General features: G+C 36.9%; 1 protein-coding gene across 10 annotated transcripts; it reads right to left on the bottom strand.

The window, feature by feature from the left end:
• Positions 1-1,839: 1,839 nt before the first annotated feature.
• Positions 1,840-21,469, bottom strand: pax6a (paired box 6a). Of its 10 annotated transcripts, XM_077210549.1 has the most exons (15): positions 21,195-21,469; positions 17,254-17,395; positions 13,121-13,192; positions 12,846-12,899; positions 12,017-12,040; positions 9,788-9,918; positions 9,389-9,430; positions 9,083-9,298; positions 8,619-8,784; positions 4,781-4,939; positions 4,525-4,607; positions 3,741-3,891; positions 3,503-3,615; positions 3,166-3,307; positions 1,840-2,689 (listed from the first exon to the last, which is right to left on the bottom strand). In XM_077210549.1, the coding sequence occupies exons 4-15, from the start codon at positions 12,856-12,858 to the stop codon at positions 2,604-2,606; spliced, it is 1,326 nt and encodes a 441-aa protein (XP_077066664.1). In that variant the 5' UTR covers positions 12,859-12,899; positions 13,121-13,192; positions 17,254-17,395; positions 21,195-21,469; the 3' UTR covers positions 1,840-2,603. The 10 variants fall into 10 exon arrangements, with proteins under 10 accessions (XP_077066664.1, XP_077066671.1, XP_077066661.1 ...); XM_077210556.1 differs by lacking the exon at positions 21,195-21,469 and having other exon boundaries at positions 12,017-12,038; positions 17,254-17,450; XM_077210546.1 differs by lacking the exons at positions 13,121-13,192; positions 21,195-21,469 and having other exon boundaries at positions 17,254-17,402.
• Positions 21,470-23,387: the final 1,918 nt, after the last annotated feature.

Here is a 23,387-nt window from a genome sequence, read left to right on the forward strand (position 1 = left end):
TGTACTAAAAACGGAAAAGTTGTTTATTTTTAAAAAATTTTCACGTACAGGCGACAACGTTATTAAAACGATTCCCGTTCACACTATTTACTATTAACACAAAACTATTAAAAACGCTGTTATGTCACTACGCTCCAGACTGAGCACATAATACGCATGCGTTTACACAACACCCTTTTCAACTAAAAACGGAAAACTTTTTATGTGTTTTGGTCGTTCATTTACACGACAATGGTGTTTTGGGTTCCTGAAAAGCAAACTTTTGAAAACGGTTTCAAAGTGCACGTTTTTGAAAACGATACCGTCATCGTCTCCGTGTAAACTACAGAAACATGATTTTGTGAAAACGGTGACATCATGCGCAGGCGTATTACGTGTTTAATCTATAGGCACATAGTGCCACATAGCACATTTTTACAAAGGGACATCGCCAACTACTGGCCTGGCATCATAGTACAGTGTTGTTAATCGCTCTGACAATGTTCTTATGTTTTGAGAATGTTCATATCCTACCTGAAAACGCGAAGGAAGAATGTTTCCATTTTTAGTACATTGCTGTCGTGTAAACGTACCCTTAGGTGATTGTGATTTCAAATTAGTTATATTATATTAGCCTAGATAGGACAGTTATACACAAATTATATACATTTTCCAGACTACTGTATCATTTTGTCAAATGTCTGTGTTACTGTACCTAGCTTTCGCTTTATTTTCTGTACGTGACGAACAGGCCGATCGCTGTCACACGTACCTGACCGTTCTCCTGTAAGGATTTTTCTCTACATTTCCCTGCCTGCTGAGTCTACCGAGGGGGCAAAATTACATATTTTACCCTGCAATCATTTCACTTACTGGTAAGATAAATGCATTGTTTTTGATTTCTTCTTTAGGTACAGTTGCGCGAGTTCTTTTTGTTTGCTTCTTTTATCGGTAACACTTTTACAATAAAGTTTCATTTTACATGAAAACTAACCATGAACCAGTGTTATTTTAGTGTAGTTATAATTGTATTATTATTTTGAATTGGCTTTTTATATTTAAATTTTAGTTTCAGTTAGATTGTTTATTACCAGTTTTTTTGTTTAGTTTAAATTTTTCAACAGATATTTATATTTTATTTCATTTCAGCTTCATTCTAATTAATAGAAATGTTTGAATTAGTTTAACCCTTTAATAAACATCACTGCAGCATTTATTAATCTTAATGTTAATTTCAACATTTGCTAATACACTTTGAACAATGAACTTTTACTTTAAATGTTTACTAAATAATGTTAACAAAGAAAAAAAACTGCTTTGTTAGTTCATGTTAGCTAATGCATTATTAATGAGACCTTGTTGTAAAATGTTACCGATATATGTTCAATCACGTTTTTGATAAATAAGCTGACATGGCCTATTTAGTCATTTTTGAATTATTCTCTCTCTCTCTCTCTCTCTCTCTCTCTCTCTCTCTCTCTCTCTCTCTCTCTCTCTCTCTCTCTCTCTCTCTTTCTCTCTCTCTCTTTCTCTCTCTTGCTCTCTCTCTCTCTCTCTCTCTCTCTATATATATATATATATATATATATTAAAACAGTTTTCTGTTTGAGAAGATTCTGCTTCAGATTAAACATTTAAAATGAATTAATCAATTATTAGTTTTTCAAAGAGTTGTATGAGATTGGATGAAATTAAATGATTGATTGATTAAATTGATCGTTGATTTTTATCATGAAAAGGGACAACAAAATGAATATGCGGAACAGTCTAATAACTGATACGCCATTCTTATTTTTGGCTACATTAATGTTATGTTGCATGTACAGCATGTACTGTATGTATTGAATATTCAGAGAATTATAAAATGAAATTAGTTTTATTATAGAAATTGTTCTGCGAGACTTCTAGGGAAGACAAATACTTATATTTTGACATAAACAAAACTGAATTACATCGAAGACACAATCTACCGTTTTAAGCTACCAAACATTTTCCTCTTCCAGTTCAGCAGTCACCATGTTCAACAGCTTGCTTTTGTCTGCAAGCTTTGGAAAACAAATTCTGGATTGGCTTCCTTTGAACTCTGTTGCTGTTTTTGTCTTGAAATGATACAGAGATTGTTTGTTTCTACAGGTCCACATTTGAAACAGAAATGGGCAGAAGTTCTTGATATCAGCTGATGATGAAAAAAGAATGATGAATAGGCCTGCACAAATGTTCTTCCGCTCACCGATGCAAGACCAACTTAGTTTGACAGTCCATCCATGGTTGTTAATTTTTTTTTGTTTTTTTTGTCATAACATACAATTGGCCATTACATGTACAAATACATCAAAATGACTTAAGTTGGAAACTCAAAAACAGATTTTTTTTTCCATTTTACGATATAATACCGGGCACTTTACAGAAGTCTGTTCTCTTTTATTCTTCAAGTCTTTGTGTCCAAAGAATGATAGAGAAGTGGCACTATCCCAGTACAAAAAGGTCCGTTAGAGTCTCCTCTTTTCCTTCCATAGTAAAATACTGCTGAACAGCTCTGCCTTGAAGCCGAGAGACGTCAGGAGATGAAGGAGCTCCTCTCTTTTATCCTCTCCTCTGTTTTTTTGTTCTCATGTGTCTTGTTCTCACTGTAGTCTGGGCCAGTATTGGGACATGTCTGCTTCACTGCCTGGCACTTGGACTGGTACAGACACCCCAGGCGAGATTAGACCTGTAGCATGACAAAAATTAAGGAAATATTTAGGATTGTCATATTATGTAACTTAAGAGCATTTCTAAAAAAATAAATAAAAAAATGCATCAAAATGTTAATAAAAAATATTAAAACATATAATGATAAAAACAAAATTAAATATAAATAAATCAAATGTTTTTTTTTAAAAAAAATTTTAATTGCAGAAAAGTTTATCCTTATCATGCATCACGTGTATTCTGCTATTTTAGGCATTTCTCTTTTCGTAAAATATGGTATATATTATACATTTTATAAATGATATACATTTTAATATAAATATATAAATAATATTAAATATATATGTATAATATTTAAGTTAAAAACAAATTTTAAATTACAATTAAAAATATTTATCATATTAAATTATATTAATAATATTAAAAATAAAATACAACAATATTTAATTAAATATATATATATATATATATATATATATATATATATAAACTTACCCGTTGAGGTTGTGCCTGAGGTGCCCATTGATTGGCTGTTCATGTGTGCCTGCATGTGCGGTGGTGTGTATGTGTCATAGCTCCGCCCATTCACCGAAGGACTAGTGGGCAACATGCAGGAGTAGGATGAGGTCTGACTGGGCTGTGGAGGGGGGAAGAGGAGCAAACCTGTCAGCAACACTCACATCTGATATAAACAGCCTTACAGACCTGTATGCTGTAGTTGCATTAGATTTACAGTGTGCGGAAATATCGAATTACTAATCCTTTGAAGCATTGAGGTAGGCACAACAGTGTAGAACAATATAGGACAGCGTGAAGCACTAAACTGACATACTTGCATAGGAAGATTGTTGGCCATGGTGAAGCTTGGCATTGGTGGCAGAGCGCTGTATGTGTTCGTAAGGGCCGTGTCTGGTCTTCCCAACATGGAGCCCGATGTGAAGGATACTGTTTAAAAAGTAAAAACAAAAAATGTTTTGCAAAAGTCTAAAAACTTAGTTTCTTGTATAATTTCAGTAGTGTTTGCTTATGGCCTTCATTCACCAACAGTATGCACATTTTAGGGCCTTTACCTGGCGTTGTGGGCTGAGGGATTGGCTGATAAACGCTAGTGCTGAAGCTGCTACTGATGGGTATGTGACTCGAAGAGTTGCTGGCCTGTCTTCTTTGATTTCTCAACTTTTCTTCCCTCCTCCATTTTGCTCTTCTGTTTGAGAACCACACCTGGACGGACATGCTTTAGTTAGTTTTCAAAGAATTTTAAAACAAATTACAACAATTAGTATCTAGCAGGATGAAGACTGATAAAGTGGGACACTTCAAGTTTAGTATTTAATATTTTCCTTCTGCAGTGTAGAGGAGACACTCAGCTATTTAAAAATCCCATGAAATCTATTCACTCAAATCTATTCTAGCAGTTTTCTTTCCTATGTCGTTGACATATTTATCATATATATATATATATATATATATATATATATATATATATATATATATATATATATATATATATATATATATAATGATTTAGTTACATCACAGCTACTTGATAATCCGTTGAAGGTAACTTTAGTGGGTGGGACATTCTCATTGAAGACAACATTTGATTGGACAAAATCTGTGTAGTGCAGGATGAGTCATCAATATTTTTGCACTGTTTTTTCCAGAAGAGAGAGACTAAATTTTAAGTGCTTAAAGCCACAAAACTATGATATCGTCAAAAAGTGAAATCATTTGAGCAGCTATTTATGACATTTATGATAATGTTTTAAAGCTAGGGCGATGAAACATTATTAGAAAGTGTCCCATTTTAACAGTTTTTATTCTGATTTTGTATATTCTAGTGTTTACGCTCACCTGTATTCTTGCCTCTGGTAAGTCTATTTTCGCAGCAAGTCTCTCTCGTGCAAACACGTCTGGATAGTGCGTTCTCTCAAATTCTGGTGGAAACATTAAAAAAATAATGTTAAAAAAGAGCAACAATATCATGCAATGTAATTTAGCTATCTTTAAAACCAACAAATAAAAGTTTACCAAAAAAGTAGTATTTTCGAAATGAAGTGTGATTCTGTTGTTTGGTCTTTGCTTTAATAGTAATAATCTCAATGTTTACCTTTTTCAAGTGCTTCTATTTGTTCTTGTGTGAAAGATGTGCGGTTCCTTTGCAGTTTTCTTTTCAGCTGAAGCCTCATCTGTGTTTCATCCGAGTCTTCCCCATTGGAGCTTATTGAGTTTGTGTTCTCACCACCTCCGTCTGACTGTTGGCAGCCATCTGGAAAGGAAATATAAAACGTAAGATAATTCTGTCTAAAAACATGATTCTCATTTTCAGTTTGGACTCCATGCTTTAATTAAGGTATATTAGAGTTTGCTTGTCATATTTATGTAGGGACAATGTGGCACAAAATGAGTGGAGTGTTTTGTAGGCTACAGTATCGCCCTCTGCAATGTTGTGGGAAAACATTTCGAGCTCGCTCGCTTAGATCTTTCAGCATCGAGTCACAAAGGCTGACGAGCTCGAGGGCTCTACAGAAATGCGATAAAATGTCCCAGAAATCTTTTCAAATGTTTTTAAAAACCAAACACCCTCTCCCCCCTTTTCATCCCAGAGTTCTTCAATTAGGCTACGGCCACCATATGGGCGTTTGCAGAGCTATTGAGATGACCACCAATACTTGAATAGGAGAGGGATGCTTTCAGTCACACAATGCGGGAGAGTAGGGTAACTCTTAAATACTCGCTGTGAGGACGGATGGCAAACTTTCGTGGGTTGAATTTTGAGGACACAATTGGACCAGGCAACAAAAGGATTCTCTCGAGCAGTCATTGTAGCACGAGGATTCCAGTCAACAGACTTTTCAGCTCGGCGTGTTAACCTTTATGCTCTACTGTCATTAATCACTGTCCCTAGGGCCGGCCCGTTCAACCCCAGTTAGGATTTATTCCTTCTTATAGGCACAGGGAGAAAACAGCCAGGCCACCGTGAATGAGACATCGAAATGCGAAGGCTCTTGTTTGTCCCAGACAAGGGGATAGGAGTGCCAGTTGTGAGTCGATAAGCTTTAACCCCGCTGTGTTGTTGGACACCAGTGCCTAATTAAGCCCACCAGATACATTTGAGGCTAAATATTTGAGTTTGAAAAGTCTAAAGAAACTTGTTGATATTTTACACACAGTTGTTTAATATAAATGAAACTCCAGACTGAATTGACTTTCAGATGGGTGTTGCTTTAAATAGTCGCGTGGCCACAGGCCAAACTTCCAGTCTGTGTCAAAGTCATAATTTGGAATGTATAATATTTAAAGGGTCTTTTATACATTTATTAAACAATGCTCACAGGACATGTACACTATAGTGGAAAAAAATCTGCCTGTCAGTAAAATACTGCAGCCTATATATGTTTATTTTTTTGAAATAATGTTAGCTTACAATTAGTTTTTGGGGGTTTTATAGAGCAAATGAGCAATTGTTGAGATTATAGTTTCCCACAGGTTACAGCTATGAGAATATAACCCTTTTGATTATTTATATATATATATATATATATATATATATATATATATATATATATATATATACAGGTTTATTTAACTGATTTCACACAAGACATATCAAACTATTTGAGGATAAATTAGTAAAAACCACGTTATGAAATTTAATTCACCTTTTTTGGAAGTAGATGATTTGACTAATCAGTAAATTATGTTATAAGGTGGTGAACTGAGTAACAATAATAACCTTAAAAAATTAAGCTCATAGTATGTACTGTAAAAAGTGATCAGTTGACTTAACTTAAAAAAAGTGAGGAAACCCTTTGCCTTAAAATGATTAAGTACATAGACTAACTTAAAAAGTTACGTTTCCGCATAAATTAAGTTATGTGGAATTGTCAAGTTCACATTACTTATTTTCTTTCAATTACGCATGGTTTATAACTTAATCATTTTAAGGCAACTGACATATCAGGCCTATACCTTTCCTTTTCTTCTCAAAGTAATTTATTCATCAAAAACAGTGCCTTTCTATGTTCAAAAAAAGTTTTAAAATGTCTTTGGTGTAGGCTAGTATCCTCGCTTTTCAAGAGCAAATCCTAATGTGTGGCCTGTTCTCAAATGCTTGACCAACTGTCGCCAGATTTAGGATTTGTTTTCTCTGAGAAAGGCGGTGGGAAATAAAATCATTCCTTATTGGGGCGTTGTCGTAATCGGTGAGGCGGAAGGCAAGCAAAAATGTGGCAAAACAACCGCGGCATCTTTCAGCTGTGGAGGCCTTGATCAAAACATGCGAGGACCCTTGGAAAAGGAAAAATGTCCAAATCCTTTAGACGGCTTTAGTAGCCCGGTCCTATGGCGGAGGGGAGGGGCTGTTCCTCTGAATGCGATAGAGTTGTCTCTTTTAGCGTCCTGTCAGCCCAGATGAATCCGCGATTTTATTCAGTGTTGCGTGACATTCATCAGATTGCGACCATATTTCTCTCGCTCAGAAACCTCACCCAGACTAATGTCTATGACATCTATATAAGAGAGGTAGTCGATGTAGTTTAGCTAAAAAGCCTCAAAAATAGCCCAACACAGATAGTTATGGCTGTTATTATATTTTAAACGCACAGGTTTGAGTTTGTCATAAATCAGAAATTAGATGCTTAGCAATGTGGCAATCAATCGATTAAAAAAGCACTTTATTAAAGTAAATAAGCATGTTATCTCGCGTGTAGGCTATGTTGTCGTTTTCGTCTTACACATTCTGGTAGGCTTTACGAGGCCACATGACAATAAACCGTATTAAATATGCATAGCTATACATGTAGACTACTTGTTATGTAGCATGTCAGGTGAAATCAAATTAGTCCAGTATCTTTTACTATATAGTTTTAGTAGGTAAAATATGTCTATTTTTTCTCATAAAAACATGTTAAATATTATATATAACGGGTTTTTGCTCATGTGAACCAGCTTTAGGATATGCTCTCCTTGGCAAAGCTCAAAAAAGTTTCTGCAACCAGTTAATGATTTGACACGCCGACGTTAGGCTATACAGACATTAATTTTCTATATTTGTATATTTTTACGTCTGTCTTTCGTTGAGTAGCGCGTTTAACACTAACAACTCTAATTGGCAAACGTTGCCATATCATGTCCAGGGTGTCTCCGGTGGAATATTTCCACAGCTGTCTCCTCGAACTAAACACGTATTTAAGTCGCCTTAATGGGAAACAAAACGTTCTCTAATGAGCTATTACATAGCGACAGAACTGTTCATTTTTCTGTGTGACAGCAACATGTTTTGCACAGGGAATCCACACACGGTTCCCTGTTTATTTCGATGAATCTTTCTTATGAACTGTGAATGTGGATTGCAACTCGAATTACTATTCGTAATTTTTATATTATCTTTATGGCATATAGGCTAATTTAGTAATTCAAGGTATTTAATTTAATTATTAATATTATAACAATAATTTAAGCCCTGCATGTGCAAAATATAATTTATGAGTCATTTATTTAAATTTAATATATAACTATATGGAATTTAAGAACTAAAAGCCTTCTTTATTATTATTATTACGGTAGCCTAATTGTTTTACCTTTTTAGATAATAATTCATCATGAATTGCTCTGAATCAACATGCACCAATGCTAAACTTTCCATATATTGTAATCATTATGTCCACAACTTTACTTCAATGAGCTCATTGTTTCTGCATTATACATTATTAACTGCGTGATTTATACATGTACATTTCTGAAATGCATTACTTGGACAGAGCCACCTCTGGTAACAGTTCACTCTAAATTGCATGCATTTTCTGTAAATCTGCTTAGAAACATATGTATCGTGAAAAGCGCTACACAAATAAATGTCAATTATATCCAGATCGCAAAATAACAATCAGCGAATGCAATGCCCCTTTTTGCACAATCTTCCTCTATGGAAATTAAAATAGCCATACCTTGATTGGGCTGTCCTGGCACTGAGGTTCCGGGGTACCAGCCCGGCCGGGTCCCCCACGTGCCGGTCTGACCGTTCAGCATCCTCAGCTTTTCATACATGCCATCTGCGCCCATCTGTTGCTTTTCGCTAGCCAGGTTGCGCAGTACTCTGTTTATCGATGACACCTGAAAGACGAACCCAAAGATGCGGCACATTAATTAAAGCGCGCGTCCACGATGTGGCATCTTGGCTTTCGGAACGATTGGCCCCATTTCTACACAGGCCTACGTGCCAAAGCATTACATCGCATTGCATTGTCCTCTAGTGGAGAGGAGATTACAGCAGTGGCCGGGGATGGCTGATGTTGGAGAATGTTCAAGTTCAAGGTCGTTAGTGCATGCATTTAAGCAACGCATCAAATTACTACTCATTAACTCATGATTTTGTTAATGAATTCATGGCAACTTATATGAATGAACTTACACTGGGTATATTATCGTTTGTGCAGACCCCGTCTGATAGCAGCCTGTCTCGGATTTCCCACGCGAAGATTGACGGACACTCCCTCTTGTACTGGGCAATTTTGCCGACCACCTCTGGAGTCGCTACTCGTGGTTTACTTCCTCCGATCGCCCTGGGTCTGATGGAGCCTGTTTCATAGTATCTACCCAAGATTTTGCTCACACAGCCGTTCGACACCTAGATGGAAAACAAAAGAAACAATTCACATACATTATTTAAAACTAGTGTGAAATGTTAAGTGTATGCTGCAAGCAATGATAAGCTTACGTTTTCATTGTCCAGCACTTGGACTTTTGCATCAGCATGGGTCTATAACACAAGAAATACCTTTAACACAAAAAATATGTCTTCAGTGGTACGAGAAATGATGCACTTTTTAAAAATGCATTTCGCTCGCCAAATTTTAAAAATTGCCAAATGGAAAAAAACCAGGTGGTGCTTCGATCCATTCCACAAGACCACTGTTTATGCATTCCAAAATGAAATTTGAAATGAATCCTCGTTGCTCGCTGGCATTAATAATGCAAAGGTTTATTTAAAAAAAAATTGCTATGCAGCTGGGAAAAAGCAGTATGAAACAGCACAAATGTGAAACAAAACTACTGTAAAGTTATTGCAATTGTTTTGGTGAAGAGTTAACATGAAAGGGAAATGCCTTATCATCACCTGCAGAATCCGGGATATGTCGCACGGGCGCGCGCCACTGTGAGCGAGTTCAACTATTTTCTGTCTTGTGGAGTCGGGCAGCGGTCTGCCGTTGACGAACACACCGCCGAGCTGGTTCACTCCACTGTGACCTAAAAAAGGAAAAAGCTTGTAATTCACCCAGCATTTAGCAAACCAGACTCCACATACAGAATCTATTCAAATAGAATCCAATCACAGCTGTTTATATTAAAAGAAGCTTTCAGGTCGCAATTGTCTAAAATAAGTCAAGCATTAGAGCATTGTCAACAAATCTCAATATTCAGCAGAGACCAGTGTAAATCGCTTTTAAATCAGCATAGCCGGTAATTATTGCTGTTGCTCAGCTGTCATATGTTTTCGACAGTTCTCCAGATGTGCTCGAATAATATCATAATCTCCTAATACACAATTGTAATATAATTACACATGCAGAACATTGATTAAGCGTCAGCGCTCTCGAATGATCTGGAGCAAAACATCTCCAACCCACTGAGCCGAGATTTGCGCATCTTTGCAAAGCCTTAAACGGATCAGATGGCGAATGCTATTTGTGGCATTACACTAAAACTTCTTAAACGCTGCAATGGTTTAAAGCATAGCCCCACACATTAAGTTAAACAACTTTTTAAGAAAAAGAAAAAAAAAGCATCAAGCAATGCACAGCATTTCCTATGTAAGCAATTGGCTTATGTTACTAAAGCCTCCAAAAAGCAGACCAAAGGCACCAAACCTGAAGCCAAAACGGAAAAGCAGCCTTCCCGGTTTGCTTGACTTCTCAGCTCCCTTCCCTCCGAAGCCTCGCGTTAAATTGAGTCCAAGAGCACAAGCTCCTTTGCAATAAATAAGCTCCAAATATAGAAGAGGGGGAAAATATGATGAGCCTGCCTGACATTTGTCTTTAAAATAAAGCTAGCTGCATGTCAAGTTTGAGCTTAATTTCTGGAAATAGGCGGAAGTCGCCCTGGATCATGCATGGAAGGCTAATTGAAAAGATCAGTTGGAGCACTTGTGGCAGGCATGTCACTTTATGACATCGCTCTGCTTTTGAAAATCGCATCGTCACGACAAATAGTAGCATGATAAAACGACCCTTTCTGTCTGCATTTGGATATCACTCAGACTAAATTGGACTCTACTCATTTCCCCTTTAAGGGAAGCTTAATTTTAAGATAGCCAGGGGCTGTGCGCGTGTACGTTCACGGGGGCGCGCCTCGCCCTTAATATATTAAAAGTGACATTTCTTTTTTTCCCAAGTGACAAACCTCCATTGCCTATATCTAAGCACTGGGAGCAAATTTGCGGGATGCTGTTTTGATCTGTAGGTTTATGCGTAAATCTGCAGAGCGAAATATAAAATCTGTGTTATACGTGAGTGTTTTATTTTTATTACGCATTATGAAGATAACGACGTTCTTTATAGTTTATTCTACCTGAGAACTACTTCTGCTAATATTTCTAGTACTCTTAACATAAAGAAATGCAGGATGAAAAACGCAATTAGCCTACTGTTTTTTTCTATCCCGTGATAGACGCAATTGAGGATTTATTGGCTTTGCAACCATATGCCGTATGGCTCTTAAATGTATCCACTTGTTTTGAGCTGGCCAACACGCAGATTAGGATATAAAATCAAAACTTTCGCTTGAAAGGTTAAGTCTTAATCGTTCTATAATTCCCCATGGTGAATGGTGTGGGTCTAGCCCAGTGGCAATCATTGCGCGCGCGGTACTCTGTTTCTAATCAATTAATAAGAAGACATATGGTGTCAATTTGGACGCTCCACTCTATAAGAGTTATTAGCACAAAGCTTGAGTTGCCGCCTGTGACCTTTAAACAAACCAAAGGCCTAACCCGATTGATATCTTTTTATTAATACACGAGAGAAATCATACGGCAACATTTGCGTAACCTGTGATTGTCCTTGAGAGAATTCTTTTTTCGCCGCGTAATATTTTTTTTATTTTGTTCCAATAATATTTTTAAAGTGTGGGGATATGATTTTTTTTTTAATTATTATTAGTTATCGCTCATATATGCTCTACTTCTGCTGACCTAATTTGAAATGCTTCGTTACTCCAAATTTTTGCACCTTCCAAAACAGATAATCTATGGACGTCAAAATAAGTGACTAAAACATGAGGACAGAGCAAATAACTGGCACTTACAACAATAAAAGGAATAGAAATGAGAGGATGACATTCAACACACCTTCGTTACAGATGTCATACACCTCTTGTCCAGCATTAAGAGAGAAAATATGTCTCATTTATTGTAATCATAACTTACTCAGTGCTTTCTACAAATGACTAAGTATATGTTTTGCTAGTTGGCCTTCACACATCTCAAAGACAGACACATAAGCGCATGTAATTTATTCATGCTCTACAACACTCAATGCAGCATCAAAGCTCAGTCTATTATTTCTCTCTCGCGGTGTTTCATAAACATTAGAGACTTTCCATCAGAATCATGCAATGTCAATTTCGTCTCTGCTAATGGACTAGGTGGATTGGCCGCCGATGCTAACATTAATTCAGCAATTATTTAAAAGCAAGTCAAGCAGAAACATCCTCTCTCTCTAATACACACACACACACAATTATGCAAAGAGCATATGGGTTAGACACTCTTACTAGGTTGTGTAGCTATGCAGGCTTCTATGTGACTTTTTTTGAATTCAGGAAATTTCTCACTGATAATGTAATTATTGCTCTCTCAAATGTAGCCGTACGAATTGAAATAATGGAATAAAGTTCCATAAAACTGTAAAATGGTTAAAGTCAAGCTTGAGTTTAGCAGTGAGCTTAGTGCTCAGCTACTTTGAGGGAGCTGTTGTGAATGTCAGGCAAAAATGTTGGCAGCATGCACGCGCCCAACACCCCTGACGAACAGTGTAAACTGCCTTCACTAATATACCAAAACAAATGCCTTTCTGGCTGGACGCCTCTCGCGTTTTCCCTCCTGTTTATTTTTTTCGCTCACCTTTTTATTTAATAGACAAAAACGCATTTCAGAAAAAGAAAAGAACTCCACTTACTGTTTTGCATCATGGACGCGACGCCAGACTCCCACGTGGCCCGGTTATAGTATTCTATTAGTCATAAAGAAAGAATAATATTGGTCAGTTTCACATTTTTAAATCATGTGTATTTTAGTGCAATTTCTGTAAGACTTGTGTGCAAGAAAGTTACGGACAATATTGTGTGCATGGGCTAAAGCTTCAGCATTTTATTTTTGCATTCATGCTGCAAAAAGTGAGAACAAAAAAATACTGTCTCCACAAATACACTTATGCCCAGGGTTTAAACTTGCCTGGAAACAGAGTTGACTGTCCGCTTAAAACAATTTATAGACTCGCATCTGCTTCACTCTATTAAAATATCCCTAGGACAAAGCAAAACAATTTATTAGTACACCTAGCCGTAATTATTTATTTAGCATTACAACTAAATCTAATATAAGCTTTTTTTTTAGATATTGTTTTAATTACTAATACAATGATTATTTTGTGTTTATTATAGTTAAGATAAGTTTTAGTTTGGTTACGTTTTCTTATGTTAAGTTTAATAATCTATATTATTATTGTTGTTGTTTTTGTTATAATATAGGCTATTAATAGTTTTTTATTATTATTATAATAATTATTATAATAATTATTATTATGCAAAATATTTTCGACATGTACATCTGCTTTTCCCCTAGAAAACTTCAAATGTTGTTGGCAAGGCCTACTTTTTTCCCCTCCCCTTCAGATCCTCTCTTCTGGTGACACACGCTGTCTACCTCGCCTGGCTGCGCTGGAAAAGTAAAGCCAGGAGGGGTGAGGGGTCCCCGACAAAGCCCCGCTGAATTTTAACAATAGCTTTCTTTCTCCCTCTACACCAAAACCCAGAGAGTAAAACCCGGGCTCCCTAACTAGCTACACCGCTTCCAACTAAACGTACCAACAACTCTCAGAAAATACAAAGAGCCAGTGGCGGTTCTAGACCATTTCAACTGGGGGGGCCAAGCTGGGGCCAGTTGTACTGTTAGAGGGGCCAGTTACATTTAGACCTTATTGTTGTCATATCATTTTCTGCACTGCACTGCAGGCATTAACAGGCAAAATACCATGTTTATAATCATTCAACAATGCATTTGCATTTCCATTATATTTTTACATTTGCATTACATATTCAGTATTAGTCACAGTAACTGTAATTGACATGATGTCCTTCTTTCTCTTTATTTTGGTGAGAACTAGAGCAAAAGCAATGGGGACCAAGAAGCGTATTAATTCATTTACTGAAAATAACTGACTTGCTAGGTAACTACGTCTAACCGTTTACAGGGTTCCTGCACACTTTTTAAAGTCAAATTTAAGCCTTTTTAAGACCTGAAGAAATCAAAATTCATACCGTACATTAGGGGTGTGCAATATTGACAAAATATATCACAATATTTTCAATGTTTTGTTGATAATTAGATGATATTTTACTGATTGTGTTTTTGTGCTGGTGACGTGGCTGGTTTAGTTGTTGACAGCAGACTCACAAAGATATTCATATTTTTTAATATTCTATGCAGTGGTCAGTTAACAGCAGGGACCGAAATTAATTTTTTCATTAATTTTTTATTAATTTAATTTGCCACCTTAAATTGATTTCCAGAGGCATTTTCACCTATATATGGACATTCTTTCTAAACTTATTTAGAGTTATGAATCACCTTTTATGTCAAATACTAACATACAAATTATACAGTAATTATACGTATTTATACAATAATACTTAATTATACAATAATTATACAGTACCACTGTTACCTGTCAAATGAAATAATTTAATCAAAATCCATCTTTGCAGTGTAGAGGTGACACAGAAGCGGCATTAATATATTTACATTCCATTTATAATTGCATAAATAAAGCTATGAGATTTTTTTTAAAATCAATATTTAAATATGAAATGATTTCTAATTGTAATGTTCTAATTAAAGGGTACTTTAAATATGAAACTAAAAGGTCTTAATCTTAAAAGGTCACGGTCTTAATAAGTGAGTTGAGGGATTCATTCATTCAACCGATTCGCTCAAACGGCTGATTCATTCGGGAAAGCAGTAAGTGATTCCTTCAAAACGCGGATTTCAGTCAAGAAATCATCGCTGTCTGTTGCATTGAGACTCTGCTACGGTTTCATTTTGAAATTCTAGTCGTCGAAATAAAGGGAAAACAAACATTATTGACAATATTGTGTCTAAAAGGTAACTCCCAATGTTCACTTATTGTTAATTTAGCTGTTGTATAACATCAATATCACAGTTGCAATTGTGCACGGGAAAACGGCACTCTTGCTGATCTGATACTCTAATATAAGAACATAATATGATATAAATATAAGACATAAACTAATTTGGGGGCATAGCCTACCTATGAACCGCACACAGCAGTGAAAGAACGATAGACAAATGCGATGTCAGCTCACAGTGCCTCGTATACAGTTAAAACATTGATTACAATATCATAATAGACAATACACATCGCACACCTGATACGCACATAAAGAATGAACTTGCAACTGAACTGATATTTACCAGCTTTCTCCTTCTCTCCTCTCTCGCGTGCAGGAGACAGGCGTTATTCTGCCGCGATTCCCGCGAATGTGATGCGAATTGTCACGTGAACAAGCAAATCCACAAAGATAGAATAATAAAAAAATACGCATACAACGATAACAAAAAAACTGTTTTGTAAAAATTATTTCACACTCCACATTTAGGGGGGCCACAAGGGGGGCCAAGCTTGTTGTCACAGGGGCACGGGCCCCCCCGGCCCCCCCTCTAGAACCGCCACTGCAAAGAGCTGAAGGGAGCGAGTCCCCCCTTCCTCCTCCTTCAGCATACCCCCCTTCACCCGCATCAGCCAGTGCAGCTCACTATGACCCGGTGCCCGCTACCTCAATGCCTTTTTGTTTGTCTCGTAGCGCGAAATAGAAAAGTAATTTCTTGTTATAAGTATCTGGAGGTAATTGTGTTACTGGTATATGTCGTTAAGGGCTGTAAAAAATGTACAACAGCGCAGTGGGGCGCTCAATTGGTAAAAGACAATTGCAATAAAGAACCCATTCAATACATTTACCGAAAAGGAGGCCACTGAAGAAATACTCCCTGCTTTGATTTTTTCTTTTTCTTTTTAAGTCGATGGATTGTGTGCGCGGTTTACAGTGCACAGCAACAAATAAATACATACACTAATTGCCAGCGTTGAGTTGCACGTGTTTCATTAAATAACATTTTATAATTTTAATAATGTACCGTATTGCCTTTTAATTTAAATTATTTTAACTCTTTTTTAATTCTTCACGTTTTCTCAAATTTCTACAAATACGGAAAATCGAAACAAATCTTTTTTTAAATTGCAAATAAATGTTTATGTAATTTTACTAAGTACTATTTAGTATTTCTTACCCATGTGGGCTATTTAAGGTCTTCTGCCTGCACTCATCTTTTTAGTTAATGATCTGTTTTAATAGTGCTGTCTGTAATTGACAGGGCCTAATCTGCATTTTGTTCGTTCTAATGTGCAACATGAAGGCTCTTAATTAAGCACACTTATTCTCAAGGCTTTGATATTCTGCGGAAAGTACTGTACATTAGAGTGAAAGTTTCGAAAGTTGGAAACGATGCTGATTTATATCGCAACAGATTTATAAAACTGTTATATGTAGCATAATGCAGGATATAAAATACTGTCACCGTTTAAAATAGAATCAGATGCATTTAATTTTACATCGTTTAAAAAATTTAGAATTTAATATTTATTTAGACATCAACGTATAGCCTACACATAATACTATCGATAATATTTTTCAATTCGTTTTTTTTAATACAAACTAAACAACAAAATGCAGAAACCTTAACGGTTAAGTTTGAAGTTTAGACTTTAATGTAATTCTGCTTTTTAAAAGTAAGTCTTTGGACAAAGAAGGCAGCAGTGACCTGACTGAAAAGCAAAACACCAAGTTCACGGTGCGATTTGGTGCTGGCGCCCGGCTGAACGTGATGGTGTGATTCAACCTGACACGCCACCTCATCGGGTCATTGCGTTCCCATTTCCAGGACTGATCGCGGTCTTGGCCTACTGTGACTTTTTGCTTTCTCTGTCATAAATAAGAACTTTGCTTGGCACAAAACTCGACATAGCTGAAGCACAAAAAGGCAAAGAGCGTCCGTGAAAATCAATGATTTAGTTTGACACCACGAGGCCATGCAGTTTTAAGTTTTCTGTTTTAGTTTTTTTTTCAAGGACACAAATAACTTTAGTAGCAGTCAATTTTTCCCCCTCATACTGATTATTTACAAACCAACAGTTTTTCTTTTTAAATCTGGCGTGTACATTTAACAAGAATTTCACTTAAGTGGTGCATATGCGTGCGAATTGCTCAAAACAGAAGAATGTCTTAACTTACCTTTTTGAGGCATAGTTCCAAACAGCCTTCGTATCCTCGCTGAAATACTTCGTTTACAATAAGGAGAAGACTCTGAAGAAAATCGTCCTCAAACAGTTTGTCTTTAGTTTCCAACTGATCTCGGGTGGAAAATTTAAATTCCCTGCGAAGGACACAGAGATTGACAATAAAATGGGATGTCAAGACTGCGCGAGACTGAAAAATGTGCGCTCGTAGGAGAGAGAGAGAGAGAGAGAGAGAGAGAGAGAGAGACGGGGGGGGGGAAAGAGGGAGAGGGAGCTAGAGAGAGAGAGGGCGCGCACCTATGCTGATTGGTGATAGCACTCGTGTATTAATGTATGTGTTCCTGGTCTGTGCCTCGCCTCCTCTCCTCTTCAGTGGCCCATTAGCTGAGCCTGACCTCTGTCATCATCTCCCAGCAAAACACTTCCTCCTGCCCCGGTGACAGAGCGGGAAAAGGGCCGAGCAAAAAAAAAATCTATTTTTTTACCCTACTTAGTCACTCCTCATAAGCAGATGATTCTCTACCATTTTTTCCATTGACATGCATTTGGGTGATCGGGCTATTGAATTCTGGGCGACTAGACACTTTTATAGAAAAAAAGTTTTTGCCATTGACTTGGCTACAAAATGTTCTTGGAATTACCAAAGTAGCCTACCATAATTTCGAATTAACACAAATCGTCGATTTAACACGATTTAACATGACAATCATGTTCAGAAACTGTACTTTTTGTAGACAAATATTATTAAAGGGAGCAGGGTACAAATAATAATTTCGGTAACACTTTATTTTATGTCATTGTTGCATATGTTATGTAGTTACTAGTAATAACTACAAATTATGCATAATTACATGCAACTAACCATAAACCAAACCCTAACCCCTATAATAAGTACATGTAGCCTACTGTAAAAAAAAGTAGCTGCCTTAAAATTAAGTACAATCAACTTGGATGTTTAAGTCATTTCAACTTAAAGTACATTAAACTGGCCTTAACAATTTAATTGAATCTTGTATAACATAAAATTTGAATAACGGAAACTTGCTTAACTTATTTGGGTGAGTGTAGTTACTTAATATTACTCTGTACTTTAATGTTTAATTACAGTGTAACAAAGACACCTTACAATAGGCCTAGCCATAATTTCTTATTGTACTTAACCCCATTAATATGGAGTTAATGTATGCTACTCTTGTCCACTGAAACGAGCGCAAACTTTCTCCACGTGTCATTGTTGACTTGGTGTCTGAGAATGTCATCAGCCTTTAGGGGCCGCGCTCAATGATCAGTTTGGGAGACCCCATACTATTTACATTAATAGCGTGATTTGTTGTCGTTTTTCAGCGGGAGAAAAAGAAACTCCGTGTCGTGGGTTGCCAAGGGGGAAATGAAAATATCATTACGTCCATGGCCGGACACTTAAACTACATTTGTTGATTGCTTGGACATTAGCACACACCTCGGTAAACCCCAAAGCAACCCCTCCGCGCCTGTGTTCGAGGTTACATGCGCTGCACTCTCAGCTCGCCACTCGCAGCTTGGGGTGTTCCACCCGTTCACTGGAGTGGAATAGATTCCGGGTTGGGATACAAGAACTGGAGATGGGGAGGGGGGACGTAGTATAGCATGGTGGGGCAGCTTTAAAGAGAGACTAAATGTGTTGGGACGCACGGAGCATAAAATTAAGCTGTGGTTGCATACACTTGACTTCGTTTTGACATGTGAAAAGTGCTAAAAGTCGGAGCTCATCAATAAACTATCGCGAAAGTGAATGCGAGCTCTGACAACCATTGCATTCCCCACTATAGCACAATGAGGAAACAAACGACACTGCCAAAGAGTCTGCATCGCAATGAAAGGCCGCTTGAATGGGAGTCGGATAATGAGCTGGCGCGACCGTCATGCACTGTCATCTCGGGTCCTGCGGTGCGACCCCTCCACGTCGTTTATATATTTTCCAATATTTCCCCTCTCCTCGCCATTTCAAGTGTTTGCTGGTGAAGGATTCACTTCTTAATGCAACACGTTGCTCTACTGCACTGATTCAAACATTTGTTATTAGTGTGTGTGTGTGTGTGTGTGCTGTAGCCTACGACACCTATTAAAATATTCGTAGCAAGCTAAGTGATGATTGTTCTTAAAATAGATCAGTTTTAATCACTTTAAAAAAATAAAGGTTCTTCAATGGTTCTTTTGAGCAACCGGGTTTAGCAAATAATCTTATTATAGATCAGAGGTCTTAAATTTAGCTATTGTTTTAGAAAGTTAAAGTTATTAATGTTTCGTTAGCTGTTCTTCAGAACTACATAGCCTATAACGTTAAATTAAACGTTTTTATGGATGATTCCATGACATGTTATAAAACTATTTTGGTTCTAATTGGAACTTTACTTTTAAGAGTATATAGGCCTACATAAAGTAGGCTAAATAAAAACCACGTTTAACCACGTAGCGTTTAAAGATACAACCTGTTTAAATCAAATATTTGATTATACGAGATTTTTCACACGGATGGACTCTTGTAGTCCTCCCATCAATTAGCACAGTTCGGATTAGCAGTCAGTGGTGTTTGGTCATGAAAAAGAACCTAATCTTGTCGTTATTTCCCTGAGGCAAAATAGACGGTGCCTTGCCTCTCCCTAAAAGTTTTCAACAGGGAGAAAAAAAACCAATAATAAGGGGCGGGGACAGGACTGAATACAGCTGACGTCAGAGAGAGAGAACTAGAGAAAGACTGGCTCTTATTAAGGCAATGTGGGAAAAGTTTATCGGCCAGTGCAAGCTCCAGTCACCATGTTCTGGGGGAGGGGACTTACTAAACTGTTTGTGTGTGTGTGTGTGTGTGTGTGTGTGTGTGTGTGTGTAAGCGCGCGCGCGTGGTTGCCCACAGCGACCGACCACCACACTGGCAAAGGGCCCTGCTATGTATGTAACTCTAGGATCTAAAAGAAGCAAGTTACACATTATTCCATTTCATTAGGCTATAATAAACAGAAGTTCTCTTGGGCTGATCATTTTAATTGTTATTTCCGTTTTTTCTTTCTCTGATTACGGAGAGAACCCGGAGAATAGTTAGTGAAGATTTAAATTATTTCGATAACATGACGTGTTTCAGTTGTGACAGAGTTTATGGGACGTGTAATCTGCATTCAGGGCAAAGTGTATGCATTACAGGTCAAATGGGAACTTTAATCTTAAAATTAATGTTAATAACCACTGTTTAACAGTAGCCATACTGAATAGTGCAATTTGCATAGCCATTGATAATGGTTAAAATATTTATTCTCTTACATTTAAATGCACAGTTTTTAACTACACTAATTCTGCTTTATGGGAAGAATTATTTTGTATTATGGGAAGTTTAATATATTATATAAAATATTAATTTATGGCAAATACAATATTATTAAAAGATTCATTAATTTTTCTTTTATTTAGGCTATCTTACATTTATTTTAGTAGTCTATTATATATATTTATAATTGTATTTTGTAACTTACTGGCGAAGGTTTATAATACTTCAAATACGTTTTCAACTTTTTGTTTATTTAGTAATATTAAATTAAGCTTTACAGATGCGCGACGTCCCATGTTTTTATAATAATGAAAAGGTTGTTAGTTATTTGGTTGAATGATGTTTAGGCTACTCTCATCTGACAGATTATGTATTTCTCATAATCCGTCCTTGTGAGGATCTCCTGTTTACAAATGTCTTTAAGGCTTTACGTTGCATTTAAAGCAATTTTCTGGCATGGTGTCAAAAACGAGTATTAAGTATTGAAGAAGAATTAATTTCACGGCACAGTTTTAGGGCAAAGAAATTGCTGCATGCCATTCATATTTGTTATTTCTCGAGATTAGCCGAGCCCAAAATTATGTCAGCGCAACAATGTGGTCTACATGGTAAAAGAATCATTTAGAACGTCGTAAACTTACCTCAATAAACGCTATAGCCTGTGAGGGATTTCGTTATGAGAGGAACGTTTCCAAACGAGACAAGAGTAAAGAGTGTCTAGAAAGCACCCCTCCGGATCCGTTTCCCAAAACTACTCCCAAAGTAAACGATATCCAGTCCAACAAGCCGACAAGGGAACCACGGGAAAAGTTGTGAGAGATTGTAAACCCCTCTTTGTAGTAGGCTATTGATGAAAATACTAGCCTATTTAACAGATGAAAGCAGGTCCAACTTTGGACTCTCCCTCGTGTTTCTTACGACACACGCACGTTAACTGTTGTCTTGACGAGTTCAAAATACCTCACTTTAAACGTGGTTCGGAATAAAAAAAAAAAGACGTCCTCGTCTCACCATCAACTTTCTCTAAATATTAACCTCAACCTGGCAGCGATTGGCTATGTGACGGCCCACGTCACAATTGACGCCATTTATCATTCCCCAAACCGGGAAGTCGAAGGAACGGCTGTCTGCTGTGTGCGTTTATAAGCCATAAGAAGTTTCTTTGAGGTTCCTCCGATTTAATGGGTTTAAATGTAACAATTTAAAATGAACTATCATGAAAATAATGTATGAATTAGTGAGTTTTTTTTACCCTATGATTACTTTAAAACAAGAAGGAGCACTTTATGTTGCGATACAATAGACCTAGATTCAAAATAGGATTTAAATGAAATGCACGTGCAATTTTGCAGTTCATTTATGCAGTTTAAAAACTGTCACCAGCAGATAATATAACAACTTAAAACTCATCATGTTTGCTATTGCTCTTTTAATTATTTATTCTGAATGACAACACAAAATTACGTTTAATGTCATGGGACCCCATAGGCCTATATATATTATGGAACTGATGTTTGTCCATATGCACGCGCAGTAATAACACAAACGCTTTATATCATGTTGTCAGATGTGCATATATAAAATAGCCAATTAAAATGGCGTATTTCGCAGTTGAATCAAGGAGCAATGCAACCAACAACTGTTAATAGTAGTCTAATTAAAGACAATAAAGATAATATCTTTGTACTAAAGATCACAGCAGATTCATAAAAGTAGGCCTATGCACATTTTCAAAAGGGAGAGCACAAGAGAATCAAGTGCTGCCACCGTTTAGACCCCGTGAATCCGGTGCAACCCAGCAGAGTTCTTGAGATCTCCACTGGAAACCGCACGGTCTGGCCCCGCTTATCACGCTGTCAATAAAGCGAGATGGGGATGCTAAAGCCGGGCCAGGTGCTGTCTCTCCCTCTCTCCGCTGGCCTGCACTCCAGAGCGCGATCAGGCGGAAAAGTAAATCTGCCTAGCCAGCTTTCCCTTACGCCGACCCTCTGCTTCCAAGCGTGCGTGGGCGCGCGTGTGTGTGTGTGTATGAGGAAAGCAAGGGGAGCCTCCCATAACCATTCCTACTTATCACGGTAAACAATCTTATTTCCACTGGCTTTAGTGGAACACCATCGAGAGTTAAAGTTTCAGTAAAAATATTTTATGGATGGGGATTATGTGGATTTATTACAATTTTTTAAAGAAATATTATATATATCTTAAAAAATAGATAGGCTAACTAAAAACTAAAAAGTTGACATTAAAAACATTAACTTCTACTACTGAAGACTTCATGCTCTCAGTCACTCTTTTATTGGGCTACATTTTTGTGTTGTTTTGTTGTTGTTGGTGTATGTGTGAGTGACAGAAAAAGATGGGCTATTCTAAATAAAAGTATTTCATTGGGACAGTTTGCCTTACCGAACGCCTAAATAACTTGTTTTATGATCATTGAATAATCGACGTATTGGCTTTTTCTGCTTTGAAGATTTTTTTTCTTGTTGCTGAATATTAAAGACAATTTTATGCTTGTGGGTTTTGTGCTCTTGTAATAATTAGTGTCTAATCAAAGCAAAAACTACTTCGATAAAAAAAAACCGTGAAGGCCTTTTTAATTCATCATGAGCACAGAATCACTCATGTGGATAATTTATCCATAGCAAAAGCTTTCCTGACTTGTGAAAACACCTGACAAAATATTTATGGTAGGCTACTAATCGTGATTTCATTGGAGGTGGATTTTTAGTGATTATGAAGTAATTTAATAAGCTTGTGTGTGTGTGTGTGTGTGTGTGTGTGTGTGTGTGTGTGTGTGTGTGTGTGTGTGTGTGTGTGTGTGTGTGTGTGTGTGT

The sequence above is a fragment of the Siphateles boraxobius genome, unplaced genomic scaffold (genome assembly GCF_051911475.1).
Source record: "Siphateles boraxobius isolate OS27281-9 unplaced genomic scaffold, OSU_SipBor_1 65, whole genome shotgun sequence".
Lineage (NCBI taxonomy): Eukaryota > Metazoa > Chordata > Actinopteri > Cypriniformes > Leuciscidae > Siphateles > Siphateles boraxobius.